At 31.9% G+C, this 12,317-nt stretch overlaps 1 protein-coding gene across 1 annotated transcript; it reads left to right on the top strand.

Annotated features, from left to right (window-relative positions):
- Window positions 1-4,812: 4,812 nt before the first annotated feature.
- Window positions 4,813-8,405, top strand: LOC124423195 (histone-lysine N-methyltransferase SETMAR-like). Its single transcript, XM_046960689.1, has one exon. It carries the CDS (start codon window positions 7,076-7,078, stop codon window positions 7,496-7,498), a length of 423 nt encoding a protein of 140 aa, XP_046816645.1. The 5' UTR covers window positions 4,813-7,075; the 3' UTR covers window positions 7,499-8,405.
- Window positions 8,406-12,317: the final 3,912 nt, after the last annotated feature.

Below are 12,317 nucleotides of genomic sequence, written 5' to 3'. Positions count from 1 at the left end.
CATACACGCAATTCGAAAAGACGTCGAACTGTATAAAGCATTTTCCCCTCCTCCTCTACCTCATCCTCCTTTTCTTCTTTTTCTCATGATATACACACATCGTCGTCATTGTGCTATTATATGTTATTATTATTGTTGATTGTGTTATATTGGCGGCGATGGTAGCGGTGGTGGTGATAGCGCGCAAACGCGAGACGATTGTTTTGCGACGAAAACAACGGGATGCGCGTAGAAAGGTGGCGATCCTTCCTCCGATCGAAGAAAAAGAATAATCATTTCTTCTTTCCTCGTCCTAGCGCAACACGCGATCCTCTCCTCCTTCTACGCCCTTCTCTCCCCCTCCTCATCTCATTCTTCTTCTTTCGATAATAAAATCATCTTTCATCTCTCCATCACTTCGTCGCAGGATAGTAGACAAAGGATCTCGCGTTTGCGCGTTTATCGACGAGTTTCTGTCTCTCTCTCACTCTCACTCCTTCTCTTCTTGCCACCCTTCTTCCACCTCTTTTTCTTCTTCTCCTCCTCCTACTTCTCTTCCTCCATCTCCTTTGTTCATCTCTTCGTCCTCTTCTCTTTTCTCTTACACAGTGGCTCTTTTATATCGAAAAGAGGGGCTCTGCTTCGAGTTCGACTCCCACGCATCGTCATTCCATCTTCTCTCTCTCTCTCTCTCTCTCTCTCTCTCTCTCTCTCTCTCTCTCTCTCTCTCTCTCTCTCTCTCTCTATCATACACACATACACACACATATTACATATGTACTTTCTCTCGGGCATTCTCTTGTCGAATCCTCAGAGAAAAGCCATGGGGTCGTGACAGAGAAACCCTGTTTGCAAAGAAGTGGCCAGAGATATCTTCATTCCATTTGACAAAACGTAGCCTTTTCTTTTACATTTTCTTCGACCACCAGTAGCAAAATATTCTCTTTTTTTCTTTTTTTCACTCATTCATTCATTCATTCATTCATTCATTCATTTTCTCTTAGTCGTACAATTATCTTTATCTTCTTTCGTCTATCTTCTTCCTTCATATCTCTACTTATCTCGCGCATTTTATTTCATTATATATATATATATATATATACAATTATTATCATTTAACGCTATTACAATTTATCATGATTTCTAGAAATCATCATCATCGTCGTTAGCATAAAACACGATTACGGTTTTTATCGCTTTGTTCGTCGTTATTACTATTATTACACGCTTTGTTCATATTTCTTTCATTATCATTATCATTATCATTATTATTATCTTTATCTTTTTCGCCTCCCTTTCTCTCTCTCTCTCTCTCTCTCTCTCTCTCTCTCTCTCTCTCTCTCTCTCTCTCTCTCTCTCTTTCTCGTGTAAACGAGCACCCTTAGTACGATTTAATATATATATATATATATGCATACATACATACATATATATATATATACATATATACAAATATGTAGATTATAATAATTCTATCCTTAAGTACCCTATTGTGTTTTGTTGATGTTGTTGTAATTGTTATTAATTTGATAGCAATTGCAATTACGTCCAAAGATCGGTCCGATCGGCCGATACAAATTTTGGACGTTCAAGAGGGCAAAAAATCATCATCACAGAGATCGCGACTCGATATCACTTAATCCTAAATGTATACAACTATCGTCTTAAAAGATATAATTCTCGTTTATTCATTTTTAGCAAGGGGTTCTCTCAAAATCTTTTTCATATTTTTTTCCACCCACATTTTTCTCATTTTCACACCGCGATTGTCATCTAGTTTCTTTTATTATCGTGTTTCTAAGAGAATGATTTGCAACTTCATTCTTATCATTTTTATGCTATTTGTCTTTTTGTTTTTTTTTCTTTTTCTAATTTTCTTTTTTTTTTCGATGTCTTTGAACTTTGTTAACAACTTTCATGTACCAAATTACCAAAGACGACAATCGCGATTTCTTTTTCATATCTCTCGTTCTGTCTTTTTCTTTAAAGCATATCAAAGTGTTTGGTTTGTCTCTGTGTGTGTGTTTGCGTGTGTGTGTGTGTATAGATTTGTGTCTCTGTTGGTTTAAATAACATAAAAACGATGCTCTGTACAGCGATAATGGGCATATACAAATGTAACTTATAATTGGATACAAACTTAGAACAAGTGTTACGTCTAACATAACGTTGTTTTTTTGTTTTTTTTTTTAAACGTTCAAGAAAGAGGAATGTCTCTCCTCTCCCCCCTCTCTCTCTCTTACTCGATGTAATAAAAATTTTTGTTAACTGGACCCGCTTCAAAATGAAGTTAAAAAAAAAATTTACAGAGAGAAGATAGAAGAAGAAAAAATATTGGCAACAAGCGTCTTTCTCCTTTTGTTTAAAAGGATTTTACGCGTTCTTCGTCGACGTTGATTCGAAAGTTCATTGACCTTTACTACTATACGTATCATCGTTTTAGTTCAACGTACCTCGGCTAAAACGAGAACCGATCGAACGTTCGTTAACTTCTTTTTTTTTTCTTTTTTAATTTTTATTATTTTTTTTTTGTCAACAAACTACGACGACGACGACGACGAACGAAATTATTATTATTATTATTATTATTATTGTTGTTTTCTTTTTTATTTATTTTTTTTTTTTTTAATGCAAATTTTAATTTGTCTGACACACGGACATAGACGGATTAGTCCTTCGTCTTATCTCTTTCTGTTTTTTTTCTACGATAATTAAAACATTGATGTACATCGGGTCTATATAATTTATTTTAACACTACACACGTGCCAATATGTTTTCTTCTCCGTTGTCTTTCTTAATTTTATTTTATTTTTTTTTCCTCCGAAGCATCGGAAAAAGTAAGCGAAATTTTAACAGGCTCTTTGTTTCTTAAGCGCAATTTTATACATTACATTTAAATAAAAACAAAAAAAAAGAAGAAAAAAGAGGAAAAAAATGACGCTAAGACGCAAGCAAAATGATATTTTTTTTCAAGCAAAAACGTTCGCTTTTTATAAAGAATCTCTTTAAATTTTTATTTCTTTCCTTCTTTCTTTCTTTGTTTTTTATTTTTTGTTATTTTTATCATCTTGGATATATCTCGACGGAGTGTTTGAAAGGACGCGTCCTTTGCTCATAACTTTTATTCGTTATCGATCACGCGCGCACGCATACGCACACAAGCACACACACACTTTTTGAATACACACACACACACACACATACACATACACACATCGGTATGTGTATATCGAAAATGTGTCCTTTTTTGGAGCAGGAGGCTCGTCTATTTTACTACGTATATATATCTAACATGTTCTCACTCTCACATATACATACATTCTCATGCATTTATTTTGGCACGCTCGCCACTCTCTCTCTCTCTCTCTCTTTCTCTCTCTCTCTCGCAAATACATATGCAACATACGCGCTCGTCCATTCTTTCTCTTTCTCCCCCTCATTTTCTCTAAAGGTATATATATATATATATATATATATATATATATATATATATATATATATCAAGGTACATAGTCGAATCTCGATTCGCTAAAATAGTCAGTGCGTTTTCTTGCCGCAGTAGCAGGCAATTCCATTTATCCTCGCGGCTTTTCTTTGGCCGGACGTCAGTGGTGTGCGCTTGCGCAACAATAAAACACGTCGAATTCTCTGAACGGTGTCGTCGTCCTCGTTTACAATTGCGATCGATCATAAAAAAAAAGATCTGATTTACACGTGTACATTGTTCTTTTTTTTTTAATTATAAATTATATTGCATATGTTCTCTTTGTATGTTTGTGTGTTGTGTGTGTGTGTTCTACATACACATCATATCAGAGAAAAATTTGAATTATTATAAATTAAAAAAAGGAAGAAAAACATATGAAATATAAAATAAAAAGAAATGAACGAGGATTAGAAGACGACTTATACCGGACGAGACAGTCGAGGGAGGGTGTCTGACATTCGGCCATGATTTTCACGAACAGTAGCAAGAAGAAGGATAAAAAATATTGTCATTGATCTTTGTCAAAGGGCCTTCAATATAATATACATATAACGTCGTGTATCTGCCTGTCTCTATCTTTTTTCTGTTTTATAATATTCATGTGCATGTGTATGTTCATGTTTTATCGCATATGTTTGAATGTATATGTACGTGCACACACAAATGTATGTATATGTATATATATATATATATATATATATATATATATATATATATATATATATATATTAATTATGTGAACATGGAGAAAAATTTACAAGCACGAACACGATGGGCGTCAATCGTTATATGAGTGACACTCCTTTTTGCTACCGTTGGTAAAAATCTTTCCTCACTTTGTACGAATGTCTTCGAGATAAACATAACAAAGGAAACGAAAAGTAACGAAAGATACGTTTATCTCCCTTTATTATTCGATAAAACGTCGTTGTACGAGCGCTTTTGTGAGAGCACGCAATTTTATATCTCTCTCTTATAAAATACGAGAGTGTAAGTGAAAATGCATTTTATATATATATATATATATATATATATATGTGTGTGTGTGTGTGTGTGTGTGTGCATATATATTGTAAATATCAAGAGAGTAAGTTTCGATCGCACGATAAAAAAGATTTGTGCTTCTTTCGTTCATTTCTTAATAAAGTTTCTTTTTCATTTTCACTTTCACATCAATTTTCCACGTGATTTCACATACTCGAACGACGCTTTATGTACTCAATAAGAATAATTATTATGATTTACTGTGTATATGTGTGTGTGGCATTATTATTATTATTAATATTATACATATAATTATATTTTATATATATATATACATATATATATTATATATATATAGATGTATAGATATTACTTATTTAAGATAGAGATAAAATTTAAATGAAAAAGAAAACAGAAAAACAAAAAAAATAAACGATGAAAATAAAGCGGAATGAAAGACAAAAGCAAAGAAAAAAGTTGAAATAAAGCTAAGTAAGATCGAACAACAAACGTTCGTGCGCCTCCCATATTGTCTATCATTTATTTTTCAAATTTGAAGATCATGTATATATATATACATATATATACACAGCACACAATATAAGAGAAAGAGTTCATCGAACTCTTCTTTAGACACACTTAGGACTAAACGAAAATAAAATACTAAATGAGACATGCGAAAAGTGTTCTTTATTTAGGGATGAAGGGGAGGGAAAAAATAAAATAAAAAAGAGGGAATGAAAGTAAAATCTCGAAGAAAGAAGAGGACGAAGAGAAAGAGAAAATCAGAGACGAGAAAAGATGGATAGAAGAAGGTCTTGCCATTTTTCTGGATTTTTTTCTTTTTCTTTTCCTCTTATACTCTTCGTCTTTCTTTTCTTTTCTTTCCTCGAGATAAATAATAATCAATGATTTCCCATAGATTGAAACACGTTGTAAAAAAAATATTTTAAATAAAAATAAAAAAAAAGTAAAATAAAATAAAATTAAATTAAATAAAAGGAAGGAAAGAAAATAGAGAAAAAAAATATATATACATTACACGATGACTTCATTACTAAAAAAAAATACCCACGAAGATGCCACGATAATTCTCCTCCATTTCTTATTCCCTTTATCCGTGTGTCTTTATAATATTATTATCTCAAATCTTTCGCAAACTTAATCCTAAATTTAAGGCTTACACAATTAATCGACATAGTGTTCGTGTTGTTGTGTTTGTGTCCCTTTTGTTAATGTTAAAACGTTAATTTTTAAACAATTAATCAGTACTTATTTGTAATGGTATTTTTCACGAGAAGCCGCTGCTTTCTTTTTCTGAATTTGTTTCTTTGTTTGTTAGTTACTTTAAAGATTCTGGATTTTTTCTCTTTCAATCGACAATAATAAATACGACGAGAGAGAGAGAGAGAGAGAGAGAGAAAGAGAGAGAGAGATCTCGTCAAAGTATAGTTGTTCGCGAACAATCAAAACATCGATGAGATCTAATTTCTTTTCTTTTCTTTTCTCGTTCGACATCGGTTTCGATTAATAAATCAACATTTTTTTTTCAATAGATAAAATTTCTCATAGATCGAAATTTTTAACGGCCAGATTCGAGGATATACTCTTTCTACATCGAAGGATCAACGATATGCTATATTCATTGATTTTTCTCTCTTGTTTTCCCTAAACACTTTAATAACCCCTGCCATATGATCTATCATAACTATTTTTAATATATATATATACTTATATATATATATATATATATATATATATATATATATTGCGTATATGTATATCTCCTTATATGCTGCTGTTGTATCGTTGAGGCATTCGTGTAATATGCGTGAATTAATATCTAAACTAATTTACAAATATAAAATACAAGAACAGATCGTAAAAGACTTTTTTTTATTATATAACGTATGAATTAAACGCATATTCTTCTCGCAAAGATATTAGATCGTAAAAAAGAAAAAATTATAAAGAAAAAAAAAAAAAGAAAGAAAGAATGTAAACTTATAGATCTTTTTAATATAATATATACCTAAAATAAATTTTTTGCACGTATGTAAAAATGTCGAAGTTTCTTATATCTATATAATTAATAATAATAATGATAAACATAATAATAATGATAATAATAACAACAACAACGAATATCTCGATATGTTGTCTCGTGATATTTCATCGTCGTTCGAAGAGTAAAAAAGCTAGAATAAAATCGTAATGTAATATATATAATGATCTGATTGGTGTAACTAATAAAAATTTTTCAAAAATAAAATTTAGAAAAAAGATATGTTGTACGATTCTCTTAATTCTCCTTGAAAAGCTATAAAATACAACACCTCTTTCTCTCTCTTTCTTCCCCTCATTCTATTATCTGTCTCTTGAAAACAAAAAAGCTAATATAATTCGCGCTTCTAATCGATTGAAATATAGATAATATTAGGGTGTTCCTAAAGTTTCTTTCTCATCGCACTATGAATGGCCTTATCTGACTCTGCTTATGCAAACATGCAGGCTTATCTATTAGTCGTCTATGTCATCGGTTTCAATCATTCCAGAGCTCTTTTACAGTACGTTTCGTTTGTGCCACAGTCTCTTTTAAAACTTTCATCCACAGCATTTTAAACATGGGTAGAAAAAGGCGACATTTACAGCATATTATGCTTCATCGTTTCAAAAAAGATGATGGTGTAAAGAATACTCTCGACGAGATTTGTACCGTGTACGGGGATGGTGCTATAACTATTACAACTGTTCGCAATTGGTTTAAAAAATTTAGAGGGGGAAATTTTTATTTGGAAGATGAAGACCATAGCGGCCGTCCAAAAACGACAGATATGGATCTTATCAAGGCCATGCTTGATGAAAATCCACGATATAGTGTGCGCAAGATAGTAAATGCCACTAGGATTCCCAAAACAACAGTGCATAATCACCTAACCAAGATGGGATATGTTAATCGCTGCGAAGTTTGGGTTCCGCACTTACTGACGGAGACCAGCCTTATGAATCGCATCTCTATGTGCGACTTTGCTTCCCCAGCGACATGAAAAAGGATCCGTTTCTAAAAAGGCTTGTCACTGGAGACGAAACTTGGATTTTATATGAAAATGTGCATAGAAAACGCACTTGGTGTAAGGACAATAGGCCTTCAACTGTCGTAAAGCCGGGACTAACACCCCAAAAAAGTTCTTTTGTCCATTTGATGGGATTAGAAAGGCGTAATTTTCTACGAGCTCTTTCCTCAAGGTGAAACAATAAATTTTACGAAATACTGTCATCAACTGGATCAATTGAAAGGTGCCATAACAAAAAAACGGCCAGAATTAATGAACCGACAAAGCGTTGTTTTTCATCATGACAACGTGAGACCACATATTGCATTAGCGGTAAGAGAAAAGCTCTTACAATTTGATTGGTATGTTTTACCGCATCCTGCATACTCTGCAGATCTCACTCCATCTGATTATTACTTCTTTTTGTTCTTAAAAAATTCTCTTCACGATAAGCACTTTAAATCCATCAGTGAAATAAAAGGGCAGCGAAATAAAAGCGCACCTCCAGGATTATTTCTTGTCCAAAACACAAGAATTTTGAAAAGAAGGCATAATGAAACTTCCTGAGAGATGGAAGAAGGTAATAGAGCAAAAAGGTTCTTATATAACAAAATAAATATCTTAAATAGTAAACATTGTGTATTCATTTCATATTAGAAAAAGGAAAGAAACTTATGGGAAACCCTAATATATTCCCTTATTTCCGGTAAGCTCTCAAATGAGTTCGCCCGCAAAAAGCTTCTAACCAAGACCTAAAATTATTGTTAAATAGTGAACTTTCTGTATTATTTTTTTGTCGCATCGGTTAAAGCGTCGATAGATAATGACGAACGATGGACTCGAATATCATCTTAACTTTGAAGTGGTAAAAAGAAAAAAAAAACGGAAAAGAAAAGTAAAATAAAATAAAAAATAGAAAAAGGAAGATGAAGAAGAAAGAAAGAAAAAGAAAAGATTAAAATGTTTAAAGAACAGATACTGGATTTTGAGAAACAATTTTCCTAAATAATAATAATAATAATAATAATAATAATAATAATAATAATAATAATAATAATAATAATAATAATCTTAATAATAATAATATTAATATTAATAATATTAATAACATTAATAATATTAATAATATTAATAATAATAATAAGAAAAAAAAATAACGAATCGACCAATTTCTTTTCCAATCGTATTTTCTTCTCTTTCTAATTATTGCCTAAAGACTTTATCAATAATCTATAATATATATATATATGTGTGGGTATATATATATGTATATATATACACAAAGACGCGTGTTGTATTTTGTCAGTAGAATACAATATAAGATGTAGACCTTTTTTATCGGTGGGGAACGAGAACTTAACGAGAAAGTTATAATCATTAGAAAAAGAAATGACGCATACGTTTTAAGGAGATATTACGAAGTAAAAACGAGAGATCCATATTGCTAAATGTCCTTCACATATGATAAATACGTATATGTGTATCTCGCGAAGTTCGTCGACCGATTTGTGTCACGGGTTTCCTTCGAATCGATAATCGTTGAGAGCATTGCCATTGCTAATCTTTTCGTGCAACCGTAATGCTGGTATTATATACATTTTCTCACGTTCGCAAGATTCTTCAACTCGATATCATTCATACATTCTCTTTCTCTCTCTTTCTTTTTATTTTTCTTCTTGATTTATTCGTACGGATCTCGTCATAAACCAGCCTATTGCGACGAACGGCTTTGTACGTTACAATATCACAATAAATTACCGGTCAATGGTCACGGGTCGTCCCTTTTCCCTACTAATCCTTAATTTGAAAAGAATAAATCTTTTCGAGGATAAGTAGCTCAAAATTATCATAAATTATCCTTAAATTCTATAAGAAGCAAACGAAGACGATGAGGAGTTAATATTCATTTAAATTAATAGAAGTCGAAAAAAGAAATTAATTATTGAGTAGTATTTCATATGCATTGCAAAAAAAAATAGAATAATGATAGATAAATGATAAAATTATTAATGTTTAAGAATATATAGAAATAGTAGGAGAAACAAGAATGAAGAGTGAAATCGATAGAACTACTTCTAATCCTCAATATGGCGTCAAAGTTATATACGTACTTAACCTAAAACTGCGGTCCCTTTTTAAAAATTTCAATTTAATTGAAAGCTAAAAGTACAGGTTACGTTCGCGATCAATCGATATTTAACAATCCAAATTCCATTACCCATCAACGACGACGACGACGACAATGGGACGACCCGAATGATCCTTCCCCGGTAGATCCTTTTTTGTTTTCTTTATAAATACTATTATAATAATGAATTATAAGCTATAACTTTATATCTTAAGTACTTTTTGCGACGGTGGGTCACGGTTAATTCTTGGCTGGATTTTAAAGAACTTGGGAGAGTTATTATTAGTTCTTTTCTCCTCTCCCTCTTTCTTTCCTATTTTTTTTTTCTTTTCTTTTCTTTTCTTTTCTTTTCTTTACAACATAATATTCGTCAACTGTATTCACATATATTTCCTCTGCTTCAGAGCTTTCCATTTTTATTTTTTTTTGGGTTTTTTCGGTTTTTTTTTTTTTTTTTGGAGAAAAAAAAGAAAAAATAAATGACTCACACCCGTTGTTTGTGAAAGAATTCTTCCGGTGTTTACGAGTATACATTAGCTACGTGGTATTTTGCGTGTCTGTATATATGCATGTGTATTTTTTTTTAATGTACCCGATCTCCACGATCGCACGTTTTGTATATCTAAGAAATTTACAGTAATCAATAATGATGACTCTTAGGGGGCTGCAACTTGTGCGCCACATTGAATGAAAGAAAGAGACCGAACTTTCTTTTAAAGCAACCTTTCTCTTTCTCCCTCCTTCCCTCCCTCTCTCTCTCTCACTTCCTTTTTGAAATTGTATTTCATTAAGTCGATCTCTCTAATTCTTTAATAAAATTATTATCATTGTACATATAAGTATATACTTAAATTAGCTTGTCCTATCTGTTATTATATCATATACATATAATATATAATATATATGTGTATATATAATATTTATATAGATCAGTTATCAATTAAAAATTAGTAGTACCTATAGGTTCATCATCACAGCTAAATTTTTTTCATCGTCACTATATCGATCATTCGATCGATAAGCTTTCATCGTTCGTGGCTTTTTTCCTTAAACAACAAATTGCAAAAACGTCACATGACTCTGTCTCTCTCTCTCTCTCTCTCTCTTTAAATTATCAATTATCGATTTCTTTAAACTTTCTTCTTTTTTGTTTTTTTTTTGTTATTTTTTGTTTTTTTTTGTTTTTTTTTTCTTTTTTTTTATTGTTATTTTTTGTCGTGCCTAGTACAGCACATATTTATATTCTTTCGAACCGAGCCTGGCACCCTTTCTTTTCTCTTATGAAACAGAAACTCACGTGCTACTTTCTACCACCAATCACGAGAATCCAATTGCATCGTCTTTTATTAAACTCTCTCTCTCTTTCTCTCTTTCTTCTTTTCTCACTCTTTTTTTTGATTCTACCCTTTTTTTCTTTTTCTCTACAGAGATCCGTTTTAAGATAGTCACGTTCGCTGCTCTCGACCGAAACTGGAACGAAACGTTGACTCTTTTCTATCTCTTTCTCTCCTTTGTTCTGCGTACGAAAAGGCAAAAATGCATATACATACATACATACGCGAGTCAATATGTACACCAATTTCTTTTTTACAAATAAGTTTATACACGTTTCAATCAAAATTACAATTTATCTTCTCTCTCTCTCTCTCTCTCTCTCTCTCTCTCTCTCCATCCCTCCCTCCCTCCCTCCCTCCCACCTTCCGAGATATCGTATATGTACATTCATGCGCGAAATATATATATTATTTTTAAAGACGAAGCTACATACATATATACATATACGTATATAGATACATATATATGTATACCGGTAGAACGCGCGCGCCATTTTTTTTGTTGCAATACTCATAGGACGGCAGTGTTTCAATTCGATTTATTCGTAAGAGGCCCTTTTTTTATTTCTAGATTAGAAACGGGCACGTGATTGATATACAAGTGGTGTGCTATTATGTTCCGATTCGAAAAACTTACGCGAACTCAGACTCTGGTCCGTTAATTCGAGGCGATTTTCTTTCATTAGTTATTTCTTTAAATATTATAGGAGAATAACGGTATTATTTCACTGGATGGATAATAGTATATAGTAGAGAAGTGACATCACACGCACACACACACGAAGGAAAGAAATGATTTTGCAAGACAAAAAAAATCTCCTTTCCTTTCCTTCGTCAGAATATTTGTCATAAGTCACTGTAATTCGAGAACTTCCTTTTTCCATTCAATTTGAAATAAAACGATATGAAATTAATATTATAAATGAAAAAATAAAAAGGAAGAAAGAAAAAATGAAAGAAAAAATGAAAGAAAAAAATGAAAGAAAAAAGAAATATTAAATTGGGCCGCGTTCGCGCAGCTTTTCCCCCTCTCGTTACGCATCACCATCATCATCATCAATATTAATATCAAGATCATCATCATTATGATCATTATTATTATTATTATTTCATTCATTTCGTTCGAAGATACTTATCGAACGAGTACGTATTTATTTTCCGTCGAGAGCAGCACGTATGCTTTTAATTTATAATGACTATCTTTTTTCTTTTTCTTCACTCTTATTTCTTTTTTCTTTTCTTTTCTCGTCGAATTTTCACATCGATCATTTTCGGTTTTATAATTAGTTTCTATTTTTCTTTTCTTTTTCATTTTGCCTCTCTTTCTTTCTCTCTCCATTATTTATATCTC

This window comes from Vespa crabro, chromosome 3, assembly GCF_910589235.1.
Source record: "Vespa crabro chromosome 3, iyVesCrab1.2, whole genome shotgun sequence".
NCBI lineage: Eukaryota > Metazoa > Arthropoda > Insecta > Hymenoptera > Vespidae > Vespa > Vespa crabro.
The sequence above is the reverse complement of the archived record's forward strand: the minus strand, read 5'-3'. Positions and strand labels throughout refer to the sequence as shown.